At 44.2% G+C, this 17365-nt stretch overlaps 1 protein-coding gene across 17 annotated transcripts in view; it reads left to right on the plus strand.

The window, feature by feature from the left end:
- Positions 1-2824: 2824 nt before the first annotated feature.
- Positions 2825-17365, plus strand: part of PTPRT (protein tyrosine phosphatase receptor type T) — a 591983-nt gene continuing 577442 nt past the window's right edge. For 9 of the 17 annotated variants that reach the window (XM_081916619.1, XM_081916633.1, XM_081916621.1 and 6 more), the window contains exon 1: positions 2825-3619. In XM_081916619.1, coding sequence (XP_081772745.1) covers positions 3550-3619 — 70 coding nt within the window. In that variant the 5' untranslated portion in view covers positions 2825-3549. The remainder of the gene's footprint in view (positions 3620-17365) is intronic. The other 8 variants (XM_081916630.1, XM_081916622.1, XM_081916624.1 and 5 more) reach the window with 2 other exon arrangements.

Below are 17365 nucleotides of genomic sequence, written 5' to 3' on the forward strand. Positions count from 1 at the left end.
GCAGGTAGCCCGGATAGGGAGCCAGGTCCTAAAGCCCGCCGGAAGGAGGGACAAGAGTCAGGGGGGTCAGCGTCAGAAGAGTCCAGAAAGGAGGAGACCCCGGGGGGCAGAAGGACCCAGAGGAGAAAAGAGCGACGGAAGAGGTGGAGTAAGGCTAGAGTCTTAAACTGGTGTACAGGGGGTGGAGACTCAGACGGAGCTTCGCCGATCTAGGTTCTAAGACGTAGAGCTGCACGCTGCGGCTTGGAAATGGAAACTGGACTTCAATAAAGACTTTTGTACATTATTACTGACTAGCATTGGTCCTCTGTGAGCTGGGACCTAGAGGCAGCTCTGACAGTATGTAACCTGAGGTACCACTGTAATGATTAAAGGAGATTAGAGGTTCAAGATTAGGAAGAGCAGACTTTAAAAAGGATGATTGCACTCCTGGATAGCTCAGTTGATTAGAGTGTGGTGCTGATAATGCCAAGGTTGCAAGTTCGATCCCCGTATGAGATAGTTGCAAATTCCTGTATCCAGGGGGTTGGACTAGATGATCCTCAGGGCCCCTGCCAACTCTATAATGCTGCAATGGGACTGGTTATAATTCATGGAGGCTCTGAATGTGCACCACACAATCCACTAATGATGAAATGTCTGCTTCTTCTGCTCCAAGATCATGCACTTGTGTGAAGAGAGTAGGCTTTTGTATTATGGAGCACTAGCAGTTCTAGTATTTTCAGAAGAGACATTTCAAGGAAGTGAAGTTCAGAATGTCATAGAACTTAAGGTATATCCAGTTGCAGTGCAGACCTAATGGGGAATGTGTCAGCACCATTCACAATAGATGTAGGTGCAAAAGAAACAGAGAAAGGTAGATTTTCCTCCTGACACTTCAACACCTGCTAGTAACCTGAGATAAACTCAGGGGTTTAACACGGCTGTCATATATAAACTGTCTTTTGTACTACTAGCTGTTGCAATGAAAAAGCTTTTTCACCTGTTATAATTTAGAGAGTGATCATGGACATTTTTACACCTACTGGCTGCTGCGCAACCCTATGGATACCCACTCTGCAGTGAGTTCCAGTGAATTGTCTTGCATAATGCAAGTGGTGTTGGCTGGCTGGCTGCTGAGTCCCAACAAAGTGTGTTGGGAGCCACAACCCTAAAATAGCACCAACCTTTCTGACACAGCGTCTCCTTGCTGGCTGGCACCCATTGAACTAGTTGTTACAGTTGCATTCCTCTCTCTTTTTTCATTTTGTGGTTTTTGCACAGAACATTGGAAGCTGCCTTCTGCTGAGTCGGACCATTGGTCCATGTAGTTTAGTACATTGACTGGCTGCTTCTTTCCAGTGTTTCAGACAGAAGTTTCTCCTGGCCCTACCTGGAGATGCTGGGGCTCGAACTAGAGACCTAAATGCATGACAGATGCTCTGTCACTGTGCTATATGGCCCTTACCGAGACAGGGAAATTCTTCAGACTGACTCTTCTAGTTGCTTTTCATTGGTATCGGCCAGCTTCTTGAAATGAGTTAAAATTAGTCTATCCCCCAGGGTGGTGGATGCAATTCCTTCCACTTTGGTCTCACCTATAAATCTGGAGAGCAGTTCTGTGCTGCAGTACTTCAGCGTTGACAGCTTTGTAGTCCAGGGTTTGGACTCCAGTGCTACACCAAGCCCTCTTATCATTTCACCTGGGTAATGTTCTCTGTCCTTCTTCTAAAATTGCCAGTCTACCCATACGTTCCTCATCTTTTGATTTCCTCCTCTCCCTGGCACTCTGCCCCCCTCGGGTTGCTGAAGGGGTGGTGGTGTAATATGGAAATGAGTTACTCTTAATGCAACAGTACCCCCTACTGGCCACGCGGGGAGTATCACCGTTCCAATACACGGTACCCATCCAGTATATTCGAATCAAGTTGCTGTGTGAAATTAGTGCCATCGGCGGGGGTCTTAGAGAACGGGGGAAAAAAGGGATGGTGGGGAGGTGGGGGTGGACAGGCACTGTAGAGCGACGGTATGAGGCAGGATTATTAACAGCGCTATTAAAATAGCCGAGGAAGCTGCGCTCGTTAAGTCGGGAGCGCTTTGGCTGAAACGCACGCAGAGACCCCCACAGAGGAGCGCAAAAAAGGCGTCCTTTGAAAGTTAAGAGATGCCATCAGAAACTCATCTCCCGCCGTGCCGGCGATGAAACCGGGGATGGGGTGGGGGAGAACTAGGGGGCTCTTCGGCGGCCTTTCTCCCACCCCCTCTCTCTCTAAACCCAAGATCGGGCGGCAGGTGCGTCGCCACAGAGGTTCGCATTTGCTGCTGAAGCAAGGCGCGCTAGCTAGGTGACTGGATGGAGAGGTGCCGAGCAAGGCGTCCGCGACCACCCCGCGCACCCTTCGCGATCCGGAAAGCAGAGCAGGTCGTGGGCCGCCTCGCCTCGCCTCGCCTCTGCGCGGCTGCTTCGCGGGCGCGCGCGTTTGTGTTGTGTTGCGAAACCTTGCGAGCGCGTGATGCCTCGCTCCCCGTGTGCGCCTGCTGAGCGTAGGTATTTAGCAGCCAACTCTATCCGAAGTTAAGTGAATAATGACGAAAATTACTATTTTCAGCTGGAAATGTCTGTAAGCGCTTTAGAAGATTTGATCTAATAATGGCCTCCCTGGAAACCTTGCATTTTGGTGACTTTCATGCTCCTAGCAGGGGGGCTCATCTTCTCTTCTCTCTCCTTAGCGCGGCTTAACCGCAATCCTTATTATGCTCTGGCTGAGCACGAAAGGGGTGTGTGTGTCGGCCTGCGTGCGCGCGCGCCAGCGGGAAGGTTGCTCGCCCCCCCCCGCTCCCCTTCATCGCTTTCCCTTCGCTCGACGTTTCCCCTTCTTCGCCACCACGAGAATCACCAGGCGGCTCTTCAAAGGAAACCCACCTCAGCTGCGCTCGCAGTTGCTTGTTGTCGCTGCTGCTCCGTTACAAAAGCAGTCGAGAGAGGCTCTTGGCACCGAGGTGGCACGCAACGCAAACACGCTGGGTGGGGAAGCAACACCCGGGCACTCTTCCATTGATTTCGCTTTTGCGAGTGCTCCAACTCCGCTGCCTCCTTGCAGGAGTCCTTTCTCCGGCGTCGAGTTCATCTGCTTAATTACATTGATCTCCCCCTCCCTCCTCACGGATCGCCTTGTGCCAAAACAAGACGGGATGCATTATTGGGGGTTTTGCAGTTGCTGAGGTCAAGGCAAGTGACGGGAGCGAGTGCGTGGCGTCCGCCCTCCCTTACTCTGAGCGAGAGACGGCGAGCGAGAAAAGGCAAGCGTTAGGACTCGGGGGAAATCTCTCTTTCTCTGCCCCCCCTTCCTCCTCCTCCTTCCCCCTTCGCTTCTTCAATCAGCTTGTGCTACTCATCAGATCAGGGATAGCTGAGGCTTCAGCTGTGTGCGCCAGAAAGCCGCTCTCCCAACTCCTCGGTCTTTCCAATGCAAGGGATGTTTGCAAGGCGCGCGGAGAACCACCGGCTGTGCTGCTGCTGCTGCTGCTCCCGCTACCACCCTGGGCAGGGGATGTGAACTCCCTTAAAGAATGACTAGGATTGCCACGATTGCCATTCTTTTGCAGCTGTTGCAAAAAACCGGGGGACAGGGCTTCGCAGGTAAGGGGCGTTGGGCTCTCGCCGCGTGCCTCTGTGCAGCGGGTGGAGGTGGGTGCCTTGAACTCCGAGCAGCGCTCCTCAAGACGACTGTGGGTTGCGCTGCGTCTTGTCCTCCCTTTCCTTCCGGGTGTGCAGCTGCGAGTGTGAAAGGCTAGGTCAGATGGCCATTCCTTGCACGTTGGAAGCTGGACTCATGGCCCCGTTTACTTGGGAGTCAGCTCCATTGAACTCAGTGGGACTTTCTTCTGAGTCGATCTGTATAAGTTGTTTTATATATATAAAAAATGCATTGTATTGGCTGTCTGTCTTGGCTTGTGGGAGATTGACTTCGCATGATGGGTGTTCAGAGCTTATCTGGCAAGCTCTAGGTAGAAGCTGAGCTATAGGGAATATAGGCGTTTTGCGTTTTCGTTGCCCATCTTGTTACAGGCGCGCAGCCATAAAACGCCAATCAGGAGGCAGCCTTGAGCTTATTTACCCGGGAGTAAGTCCCATTGAACTCAAGGAAGCTTGTTTCTGTGTAGACATGCATAGTATTGCACTTTCTTCAAGTACGATGAAGACAGCTGAGGAACGTGGCTTCCACAGGCAACTGAAAATAAGGAGGCAGGTTAGAGTATTGTTGGCTTTCAGTATCAGAAATGGAACTTCCAAATAAACTCTGTATTGTGTTTGGCTTCATGGGAATTTTTTGTTGGGGGGCACCATTAGACATGTTTCTATATTTTAGGAAGCCTGTTTTTTGTTTTTGTTTTTTAAAAATATGTTGTGCCTTGTGTGATATTTGAAGGCATTCCTTCCTTTGCGAAGTCAAGGCACTCCAGTCCTTTTTATAGTAAACAGTTGGTCTCCCATCAAAGGAGGAGGAGGAGGAGGAGGAGTGCCAAGTGTTTCAGAAATGTGCCACATCAGGTTGAGGAGTCCGGCTGTACCTTTAAATCACAACTTGGGAATGTTTTAATTGAAAGTTCATTGGGTAACTCCTCCACCCCTTTCCCCACCAACCTCTGGGATCTAAAGGGCTGGAAGAACTTTCTTTGGATAGCTGACAAGTCTGATTTGTTCTTTGACACTTGTCCCGTCGCTGTCATTTTAATCTTGAGAGGGGTTGTGTCTTGGAGCACACACAGCCAAAACCTAGAAGCCCTTTGGAATCTCATTCCCTTCATTCTTCAGTTGGAATTTCCTTGTGAGAGATGATTCCTCACATGGTTTCTTTATCCTGCTGTAAATTTCTCCCCCTCCTGCTGCCGTGTAGATTCCTCACATGCTTTCTTTGTCCTACTGTGGACTTTCTTTTATTTTTAAAAGTCTGTCTGAAAAGTAAATAATAATTACCTAGATTTAAGAAAATGTCCATCTCACCTACCCAGTTATTGAAAATGATTATTTTAAATGCCTACAACCTATTTATGGAGACAACAGCTGTAAGGCATGGCTACTTGGGTATTACAAGTATTGAGGCTCGACTCCAGCAACCTTCAGGCTTGAGTGCAATTCAGCAGAATGGTCTTTAGGGCTAAGAAGATGCTGAAAGATCAAAGAACTCTTGGCTGCTCTGTGAAATATACTCCTATTGGCAGAGCATGCAAATAGGGAGATCACTGTTCAGAAGCCTGCAGAAAAATCTCTCCTTGAATGCTTCTACTGAAAATGTTAAACTTAACTTTAAAAAAGGAGGGAATCATATGAATGGAAGTGACCCTATTAAGCTCTGCAAAAGGCTGAGTGATCTGCATAACGGGCAACAGAAAGTAACTGACTGAGTTACTGTATTCTGGACTTTCCTGGTCTGGTGTTGTTCAGATGTTTTGGACCACAACTCCCATCATCCCTGACCATTGGCCACACTGGCTGTGGCTGGTGGGAGATGTAGTCCAAAAGTTTATCAGATTGGGAAGGCTGCTATATGCCACGTATATAAAGGAATAAAAAACTGACAAATTCACTATTGTGACACTCCTCCCATAAGAAGGGAGTTCACTCAAATATAATTTCCACTGTTTGTGGCTGCTGAACAGAGGACTTCTGAGATGTGTAAATTTCAAGACAAGTTAAGTTTAGACTAGCATTCTGTTGACATGGAAATAACCCCCCATTTTCAGTAGACTTGCTTCTTCCTCTTTTAGGATTGTGAATTATCAACTTGTGCTTGAATCTTTACCATGTTGGATTCTGTAGAACTTGCTTCATGCTTGCATCGTCAAAAAGCGGTGATCATATGAGCATTTGTTCTGCACTAAGTTCTACTTGACTCAGCAGAACTTGCATAATATTTGTGTATTGCCCGTTACCATTATTGGGAACACAGCTTTCTAATGGCAGATCCCCTACCTGGAGGGGCAGCCTGGAAGGGGGGGGGAGAATCTGTAAAATGGGGTAAGGGGGTAGATTGAGAGTTCATTATCAAACAGTAGCACTGTGGTCCTTTTGGTATCAATGTTCAAACTTTTATAGAGCAGAGGAGGAGGAGGAGGTGGAGCCAGAAATGGGAGATGGCGAACAAATGTAATTATAAAACTTAAAAGTGAATTGGGCCCCACAGATTATCCAACGGGTCAGAAGCTTCCATTATCACTGTTTGTTAAGGAAGAAAGCCAGTGTTTGCTTTCTGTGATTGTGAATGCCACCTTTCACCCCCTCCTTCAGTTGCCTGCTTTGCTGCTGAAAAAGATAAAAGAATCTTATTTATAGAAATAAACATGGCTTGGTGAGCCACTTCTTTAAATGAGGTTATGGGAAGCGCTGCCTGTTTTATTTTTAAGATTAAACTTAACCACCGAAGACTTAATGCCCTGTAACCAATTTGCACAGCTAATACTCTGATAATGAAAGCAAAGATGAAATAAACGTTCACGAACGCCTCACCTCTCTGATGGATTTTCATGCCTAACCACATGAAAGCTTCCATCTGTTGCAGCCAGTGTATTTTCGCCGTTGTCCATCAGATGGTGCTGCCTTCATAACTATTAGATGCAATTATAGCCTTGTCCACACAGGCTTTCTCATTGAGCTATTCTTTCAGTGCCTTTCCGTCTTCTGTCAAAACTTCCAGGGTGTCTAGTTCTCTGAAGTTGGCTGTTGGAGTTTTGTTACTTGTTTGCAAAAAAATTGGATTGCAGAATATTGGGCCAAGATTGAAAAACCCAAGACTGAAGTGATATCTTGGTACTGTTTACATCTCCATTTCCCACAGAAGCCAGCAGAGCTGAGGCAAATGCAAATTACAGTCCTGTTTCTTGTGAAATTCTTGACCATCAACTAGTAGACTTAGGCTGCAGTCCTAACCCCACTTACCTGGAAGTAAGCCCCACCAAATTCAATAGGACATATTTCTGAGTAGACATGGTTAGGATTGCACTCTTAGAGCAGTACAGTGGTACCTTGGGATAAGTACTTAATTAGTTCTGGAGGTCCGTTCTTAACCTGAAACTGTTCTTAACCTGAAGCACCACTTTAGCTAATGGGGCCTCCTGCTGCTGCTGCGCCGCCGGAGCACGATTTCTGTTCTTATCCTGAAGCAAAGTTCTTAACCCGAGGTACTATTTCTGGGTTAGCAGAGTCTGTAACCTGAAGTGTATGTAACCTGAAGCATATGTAACCCGAGGTACCAGTGTAGTTTTCAAACCTTCCTGCTACAGAGAACACATTCCACACACATTTATCTGCTGATGAACTGTTGTCTTCTGTGGACGGTTATAGGGAGGCAATGACAGCTTGTGCAGAGAATATGTGTGAACTGAAAGTACCTTCTAGAGGCACTTCTGAAAACCTCCACAGCTGCAGATTGCATGGGGAAGACTGGTAGTGATGAACAGAGTGGGAATCTTCTCCATCATTACTGATTTTGTCACTGAGAAGCCCTTGGTATGCTTGAATAAGAACAATCCAGCATTCCCCCCCCCCATACTTTTGGAAAGACCACAAGTGGGACATGAAACCCGTAGCTTTCACCTGCTGTATTTGCCTCCAGTATTCTGTGGCCTGCTGCTTCTGCACATAAGAGATCCCATTTAGATCTCTCAGCGGCTATTAGCATTGATAGCTACCCTTCATGAATGTGTCTATTCATCTTACAAAACCATCTAAGCCAATAGCCATTACCACGTCTTGTGGCAGTGAATCCTACAAATTACGCATTGTGTGAAGGGCTTTGTTCTGCTGGTCCTGAATCTATAGCCAATCAATGTCTTTATGTGAGTTCTAGGATGACGGGCTTTCCAAGTTTGGAAAGCTGCGTCTTAGCACTTCACATTTTGGGTGGAAACAAATGACTGTTTGCCAAATGGGAATGTGTCACAATTAGGATGCAACTGACAGCAAGCCAGGACAGTTTCCCCACACATCAGTGGAAGTTCTCACTTTACAGCAAAGTGATCACTTCTCACATAGTTCTGGGTACCACTTGTTAAACAATCATCTGGACTCATCTACTGTTAGAAGTTCCTTGCCAGACTGCTGCTGATATTTCCTAACATGCATACCACTTGTGGCGAACGATCAGTGTTTTCTCCGCAATTGCTCGCTGGAGCAAATGTGCTTCTGCACTTAAAAGAAAAGAAAAGAAAAGCATGTAGCTCTTCCCTTAGGACTTTCAGATTTGTTCCATGGGTACCTTTGCAGGGCAGAATAGTAGAACGTTTCATGTACTTTTTACATTGGAGTAGTCCATTAGCTTCAGAGTTGATATCTGTGGGGAGTGAAACACAGTATGTTTCATAAGTTCCCCTTGGACAGCAGTATTCCGTTTCAGCATATGTTAAATCTAACCACTGGCAGAATTCTTATTGGCATATGCAGTTTGCATGAGCTTCACCAGTAAAGAATGGAGGGGAGTCTACCATGCTGTTGTTTACAATTGATACTGCTTTGGACTTATATATGAATATGTTCTATGGAAGATCCTTGAATTAAGTCCGTAGCATTGGATAACCACTAAGGGCATTGAAAATGAGTCGAGGATGGGTATTCCAGCATGACAATGACCCAAAACACATGGCCAAGGCAACAAAGGAGTGGTTCAAGAAGAAGCACATTAAGGTCCTGGAGTGGCCTAGCCAGTCTCCAGACATTAATCCCATCGAAAATCTGTGGAGGGAACTGAAGGTTTGAGTAGCTACACACCAGCCTCGAAATCTTACTGACTTGGAGAGGATCTGCAAAGAGGAGTGGGACAAAATACCTCCTGAGATGTGTGCAAACCTGGTGGCCACCTACAAAAAACCTCTGTAATTGCCCACAAGGGTTTTGCCACCAAGTACTAAGTCATCTTTTGCAAAGGGATCAAATACTTATTTCACTCATTATAATGCACATCAATCTCTGACTTTTGTCTTCTGGGTTTCTGGGGTTTTTCCTGTTGTTATTCTGTCTCTCACAGCTACAATAAACCTACCATTAAAATGATGGACAAGTCATTTCTTCGTCAGAAGGTAAATGGGCAAATTTAGCAGGGGATCAAATACTTTCCCCCCCTCACTGTATAAGTAAAACCATTCCATCTTCTAGCTACCTAACAGGTACTTACTTGGTGCCCAGCCCATCAAGTCATTTTCCTGACTCTTAAGATAGTTTCCAAAAAGTGTTGCTAGATTTTTGCCTTTTGGGGATTTTATTGTTTTATCTGAATAGCAGTTTTTAGTTTCACTGTATGTTGATATATTAGCGTGTGTGTGTGTGTGTATTCATATACACAAATTTTTGGAAACCACTTAGAAACTTAGAAAACACATTATTTTTTGCCACTTAGAAAACACATTTTTTAATATGAACAAATATGAAATTCTATAGGTATGAATTAAATAAATAAATAAATGCAACCCAGTGCCTTGTTATCATCCAGAATGCAAGAGCGTCTGGGGGGAACTTTGTATGCCTCGAGGTTTGTTTTGCCCTTTTCTCTGACCTTTCCTTTACATTACAAATTTTAGCTGTAGCAGAGGCGTCATTTTCCTTCCAAATATGTAGAATGATATGAATGCTTGGAATATTATCAGATGGACCATTGCGAAGAAAAATACCACATCATTGTATGAGGCTGCAGTTTAGGGCATTTTTGGCAGTAGAGGCAATGGAAGTTGGAAGTGGGTGGGGGCAGAAATGCAGAGAGATTTGGGAGTATAGTTAATTCACGTTACTAGCCCCCTGCCTTTGGTATGTTGGTCCTGTGCAAATGTAAGTTGCTGAACGTGGCAACTGTTAACAATATAGCAATTTAACTTCAAAATCACTTTCCCTTTCCTCTGGGGAACTCTTAGCTGTTCAGTCCAATGTTGTTTTCCTCTTGGCTGGCTTGATTTGTTTTTTGGAATAAAAGAACAATTAATGCTAAAAAGGCACTTGGAAAATAACAGCAGGAACTGGGTCTTTGCGTGTAAAAAGGCAAATGGTTACTGTACCTCCAATTTATATTGCATCCCCCCTTTTGCAAATGTTTAGGCTTCTCTCTACACACTGTTTTGTCCTGTGTTCATTTGAGGGAGCCCTAGAGCCTGCCACCCCATAAATGGTTTTTGGAAAAGTGTGTGTGTGTGTGTCTGTGTGTTAGACAATTATTATTGAATACTGAAGTATCCTTTCTTTAAAATAAGGGATCACTGTTAGTTGCCATGGAAACTACTGTGCTGTCCAAAAAGGTAGATCTTAGTTTTGTGGAGCAGAGATTGGAGCAAAGGTTATTTCTTCTGGCAACTACTATTTATGATGTGTATTAAAACCTTTTGCAGCTAATAGACAAAATAAGATAAATTGATTTTGAGTATTTGTGGCTTTGAACGCTCCCTTAGTTCATGGATAGTTCATAGTCCTTGCCTTTAGCTTTTTTAAATGTCTTACTTAGCTACCCCTCTACAAACAACTTACTTCTAGAGAAGTTGTGCTGAAGTCCAGAGGGTTACAGCAGAGAAAGAGTAATAAAAATTTGCTGTTGTTAAGCACATCCACAGAAGAATGCAATATCTGTTTCCCTTATTCTTGTGAGGACAGCAGGTCACCTTTGAATGAATGGTGCTAAGCTAGGCAAGTGCCCACATCTGGCCAGGAACAGGCTGTAGCTCAGTGGTTGATCATCTGCTTTGAATATCAAGGTCCCAGCTTCATTCCCCTATCTCTTCAGGTAGGACTGGGTGAGACCCCCTGTTTGAGATCCTGGAGAGTTAACTCCCAAGCATTATAGGCAGTGCTAAGCTAGATGAACCCGGGGTCTGATTCAGTATAAGGTAGCTCCCCATGTTCCTATGTCCTTGGCCTAGGCCATGGTTCATTCAAGGCAAGTTCTTCCAGCTGCCCCCAAAGCAGATGATGCCTCTGAGCAGACAGAAGCTGTGGCAGGTATGCTTAGACTGAAGTCCAGCTCCAAAGGACTTCTAGCAGATCCCTCACTGTGAGAAGTGAGGTTACAGGGAACCAGGCAGAGGGCCATCTTGGCAGTGGCGCTCTTCCTGTAGAATGCCCTCCCATCAGATGTTTGGAGATAAAATAACTACAACTTTTAGAAGACACCTGAAGGGAAGTTTTTAATGTGTGGTGTTTTATTTAGGAGCTTTTATGAGTATTGGAAGTCACCCAGGGTGGCTGGGGCAACCCATATATCCATATGGGAGAGGTAAATAAAAATAAAAATAAATGATGGAGACTGCAATAGCTATTCCCACCATCTTTTCTTCTTTGGTCCTCTCTCCTTCCACACCAGCTTGTGCCATATCTGTAGCTCTGTTTGATCACACATGTGGGAAGGGAAGGGAAACCTCTCCTTGGAGGTGAGAACTCCATGGCTTGATTCAGTGCTGGGAGCTAAAGGAATTCCTGGTCACAGCCCTGCCAACACTACCTGCGTGACAAAGATGGAAGCAAAATGCTTGGTTCTTTGGTCTCTGATCTTAAGAATAGTTTGCCATCTGGAGAAGGTGGGACAAACTTCTTTGACGGCTTATTATGATACCACTTAAATAGTTACGTATTAATGTATACTGCTTATTATATTGCCTGATGGAGTTTTTTTTAAATAGAACAGACTGGCCGCCTTCTTTGCATCGTGTGCAGTCTTATTATATGCACTTTCCCTTTGTTCGACTCTTTTAATAAACTCCCACTTCTCATCATGTGGCGTCATTTAGTGTGTGGAACTTCCTCCTCCCACTGGCCATTTTAATAAAGGTTATGCCTTTTCCCTTTGGATAACCTTCTCCTTGCAGATGGACTCTGCTTTTGCCGTTGTGGGAAGGTCATATCCATTAAGACACAGCCATGCTGTTTCTAAATGAACAACACTCTGCATATAAACGATGACTTTCTCATGAGTCAGAGCTCTGTAGTCTGGCCCTGTGGGGTGCTGTAACAGCCTAAGCTCCCGCTGCAACTTGCTATTACAGCAGCCAAGGATCATATTTCCTTTATGGGGGGGGGGGGAGAGAGAGAGAGACAGAGAGAGAGAGAGAGAGAAATGGTCTGTCTAATCTAAGCTAAGCATGCATCTTTTAATCAGGCCTTCTGTTTTCTCTCTCTCTCTTCCTAATAGCAGATAAGTGCATATAATCTTATCATGCAGTGATTCTGAAATGCAAAAAATGCCTAGAACCAGATCCTGGTGCATTAAATAATATCAGAGGAGAGACTGTGATGACTTTATTAATATATAATGTAGCCCTTTGCTATAAAGTGAGCTGGTACTTATTTGGTGTCTGCCCTTGCGTAAGGAAAGCAGAGCTTAGGTTTTAGATATCCGTTTTCTGCAAACAAGGCTTTGTAATGAGCAAAGCACAGACCTTGAGTCAGATAACTTCCCACTCGCTTTACTCTTTGTGTTAATGCTGAACTGTTCTCCTTGCCTTTTTATTTCACTCAACCGCACCGGAGCAGTAGGCTTTGCTTTACTTGTCTTGATTCAGAGTTAAGAATGGCAATGCTGGTGTTCAGTAAAAGTGGCTGGTGGAACAATCCTGTGCATAGCTGCTCAAAAGTCAGTCCTATTGAGTTCAAGGGGGTTTATTGCCAGATGACTGCATATAGGATTGCACCCTCAGCCATTTACTTGACACATGCGTTTTAGATGAAATGGAGTTTGATTGTGGTGGGAGAAGTTTGGTAGGGGGACAGTTTGTATTGAGTAAATTAGTGAGAACAACACCAAAATCAATATATATCTATATGCAGGGTGTCATGTGGCACTTACTGTAACAACTTCATGGTTAGTAACGGCATATAGGTATTTTTCTAAGGGGGGGGAGCATTGGATGTTAATCAGCTGGTAACTATGGCTTAAAAGTGTTGACTTGCTTGCACGAATGAGCCGAGGGACCACAGATAATTTCCATACCCCCTCCAGCACAAGACATTTAAAACACCACTGCTAAGACTGTCTCTCCACCTGCCCTTCCTAAATGGGTTTCCAGCTACCTGATATTTGCACCTGCTTTAAAAAGTGAAAGGACTCTAGGTGCTTTGCAGGAAGGGGGAACCTGCAGCCCTAAAGGCAATCTGTCAATGTCTGTCTAAATCTGTCAGTTCTATTTTTTAACAGTTCAGATTTCCACATTTCTGCATTAGTTTGTGCTTTCTGTAGGTCTGCATAAAAATTCATCAGCATTTAGTGCAAATTTATAGTACTAATAATTTTCATTTTGCAAGGGATTTCCCCAAAATATTTTATATGCTGTTTTCACTAATATATGCATTTTTTACACATACATATTCACCAGAGCTTTCCAAACTGTGTGTCGTGACACATTAATGTGTTGGCTGCAGTGTGTAGGTGCATTGCATAGATGCTCCCCGCGCTCTTCCCAAGGCTGGAATGGGGTTAGTTTAATCTCTGGTTTGCTAGTTAAACTGAATCAATGTGTTGTGAAATAATGCACGTCTAAAAAGTGTGTCACCAACATGAAAAGTTTGGAAAACCCAGATATAGTTTACTCTGGTGCACATTATTTGTATGTAGAACTGTGGATTGCAAAATTCAGAGAAGTGCAAATTTCAAAGGAGAGATGTTTTTCAATTTGCATATTGTTTCAAGAAGTGCTAATTAGGTAGATTCACATTAAAATCCTGCAAAATGAAATTTCTCTCCCATTCCTGGTGACAATATGCAAAGATACTAGCTTGGAAATGTATGTACAGGCAAGTCGCTGGTTGCGTATTGTAAGGGATGCGGGAGGCGCTGTGGTCTGAACCACTGAGCCTCTTTGGCATGCTGATCAGAAGGTCAGCAGTTCGAATCCGCGTGATGGGGTGAGCTCCTATTGCTTTGTCCCAGCTTCTGCCAACCTAGCAGTTTGAAAGCATACCAGCGTAAGTAGATAAATGGGTACTGCTGTGGCGGGAAGGTAAATGGCGTTTCCATGTGCTCTGGCACTTGTCCTGTTGTGCCAGAAGTGGTTTAGTCCTGCTGGCCACATGACCCAGAAAGCTGTCTGTGGACAAACACCGGCTCCCTTGGCCTGAAAGCGAGATGAGCACCACAACTGCATAGTCGCCTTTGACTGGACTTAACCATCCAGGGGTCCTTTACCTTTTTAACTGTGTGCTGTAGGAAACCAAGAATGGATGCATGAAGATTCCCAAAAAGAAATGAGAGAGAAAACAACTGTTTTTTTCAAAACATGCCGAATGTTATTGGTGTCTTTTTACAAAGGATTCCTTTATTTTTCAGGGATTGATTTCAAAACTGACTTCTTCACTCAAAGGCATCTTCGGTCAAAATCACATTTTCCTGTTACACTTTTGTGGTTACTGATTTTTAAGATGTAGGGAGCTCAGATGAAGGCAGCATCTGAGTCCTCCTTGCTTCACAGGACCCCTTCACCGAACAGAGATAATATGTGTGTGCGTCTATGTGCCCCCCACTGTATATAGTCCTGACCTCCAGGTGTTCAGCAAGTGACATGAATGAGCCTGCTCACATACAGTTGTATGTGCACAGAATACTATTTCATGATTGGGAGCTTTGCTTTTCCTGAACTGTCCAGAGTTATGTAGAAACAAACAAACAGAAAGCACCTGTCTAAGAAGTGTCCTGCTGGATCAGGCCAAAGGACAATCTAATCTAGCATCCACACAGACCATTCAGATGCCTACAGAAAGCTCATAACCAGGACAGCTCTCCTCCTTGTGAGTGCAAGCAACTAGAATTTCAAGGCATTCTGCTTCTGACAATGGAACATAGTCATCATAGCTTTTAGTCATGAATAGCCTTACCCTCCATGAATCTGTCCAATCCTCTCTTAAAGCAGGCCAAGTTGGTGGTCATCCACCACTATATCATGTGGCAGTGAATTCCATAGTTTAACGGTATGCAGTACTTTCTCTTGTCTGTCTCAAATTTTCCAATATTCAGCTTCCTTACATGGCCCTGAGTGCCAGTGTTATGGAAGAGGGAGAGAGAGAAACTGCACTCACTTTCTTCACACTATGCCTAATTTTATATACATTTATCAATTTCTCTTATACTTGCCTCTTTTTCTTTGAACCAAAAAGGTCCAACTTTTGTAAGCACAGGGTAGTTGCTTCATCCCTTTGGTTGGGCTCTACATTCACGTTTCTGTGGTACCAAAATTCAGTCATCTCAATCCTATTTACCTTATTCACTGGCTTCTGGCAAATGTGTCACACAGAGAACTTCTGGTCAAAGCTTCTGAAGGCTTAATAGTTGATCTAAAACTTGGTGATACTCAAGCACAAAAAACGTTTTGCAAATGGTTTGCCCTGGAGAATTAAATTCTTTCTGGATAAGCAAGTATCTTAACAACACAGATAAACATTTAGCCTCGATACAGTATATTGGACTTCAATAACTCTAGGATACAGTTGTGATGACTCCCTCCCCTGTTAGATTTTTGTAGGCTTTGGATGTTTGATTTATTTAAAGTCCTTTAAACCTGCTCTTCAACTGAAAAAGACTCCTAGCTTACAGTAATCAATAATAAGTTTGTTCCTGCCTTTGGAATTACAATGTAAGAGACATGACACAAAAGGAAAAGGAATTGGGAGGGAGGAGGAAAGCTTGGGCACTTCTTAGTTATAAGAATTTTATAAAAGTTCTCTCCCCCCCCCCCCTGGGAATCAGATGTTCCTTGTAGGAGTAAAACAACCTCCACATATGGCTTATAAAACATGCTTTGATTAGTTACAGGGTTTCAGACTGAGTCAGGAGAGTCTCTTTCTTGCTGTCCCTTAGTCCTCTGGCAATAGATAATAGAGTCTGGTATCCTTCAGATATTCTCCTGCTGTACTCATTTGCTTCAGTAGTCACAAAATTAAAAGACGCCTGCTCCTTGGGAGAAAGGTGATGGCAAACCTAGACAGTATCTTAAAAAGCAGAGACATCACCTTGCCAACAAAGGTCCGTATAGTTAAAGCCATGGTTTTCCCAGTAGTGATGTATGGAAGTGAGAGCTGGACCATAAGGAAGGCTGATCGCCAAAGAATTAATGCCTTTGAATTATGGTGCTGGAGGAGACTCTAAAGAGTCCCATGGACTGCAAGAAGATCAAACGTATCCATTCTTCAGGAAATCAGCCCTGAGTGCTCACTGGAAGGACAGATCCTGAAGCTAAGGCTCCAAAACTTTGGCCACCTCATGAGAAGAGAAGACTCCCTGGAAAAGACCCTGATGTTGGGAAAGATGGAGGGCACAAGGAGAAGGGGATGACAGAGGACAAGATGGTTGGACAGTGTTCTCGAAGCTACAAACATGAGTCTGACCAAACTGCGGGAGGCAGTGGAAGACAGGAGTGCCTGGCGTGCTCTGGTCCATGGGGTCACGAAGAGGCGGACACGACTAAACGACTAAACAACAACACTCGTTTGCTTCACTTTGTGTGGTGTGTGTGTGTATGAGAGAGAGAGAGAGAGAGAGAGAGAGAGAGAGAGAGAGAGAGATGGATGACTCCATGGTAGAATTCTAACCAAGTTTTAAATAGATTTATTTTCTTTATAAATTTAGTTCTCATTAAAGTCACAAGTGATTATATCCACGGAGCGGTCTCCAATTAAATGTAGCTGCTTTCTCTTAGTGTGACTGTCTGTAAAGTGGCCTTTGCGCATAAGTACCAAGCATTCAGCCTGATATCAAAGAGATTATGCCGTGGAATGTCTTCCTCTACAAACTACTTCCATGCTAGTAGAAGATCTCCCTCCCCAGCTTCAGCTGTTTGCTGGATTTTGTTAAGTTTCTACAAATGGGTTTTACAGTTTTAATTTTAACTTTTTGATTAGATTGTGCATACTATCCGGCATATTTTGCACGCCATAATAAAATGAGAACCTGAGCGAGCATGTGGATAAACTGGAACACGTTGGATGTAGGGGTGGCAAGCATGCTTTTTTGTCTGGCACAGAATTAACCCCAGAGGCTGCCAGTGCCAGGGCCTGAGAAATTAGAAGTCAGCGAACAGCCTCTGAATAATTAGTTGTCCTTACGTGAACTTGCTAAGTAAATTGTATCTTTGCATAAGTATGTTTGTATAATACTATACATATGCATGGCTGTGCCTTCCTTCTCCCTTTGGTACACTGATGAAATACCCATTATTTTAACAGTGGAGCTTGGTAGCAAAGTTGGAGAGCAGACGTTTTTAGCTTGGCAGTTTGCAAAATCTTGGGATCTAAATAAAAACAAGAGACATGGTTTTGATTAAGCTCAGCAACAATAACCATCATGGCAGCTAAGCACTAATAATTTAGAGAGGGCAATTATAGGTATGCCTATACTAAAATATCCAAAAGGAAGGCAGACATCTCATGAACATCCCA

Source organism: Podarcis melisellensis, assembly GCF_964234715.1.
Source record: "Podarcis melisellensis genome assembly, chromosome: 6".
In the NCBI taxonomy this organism is placed as follows: domain Eukaryota; kingdom Metazoa; phylum Chordata; class Lepidosauria; order Squamata; family Lacertidae; genus Podarcis; species Podarcis melisellensis.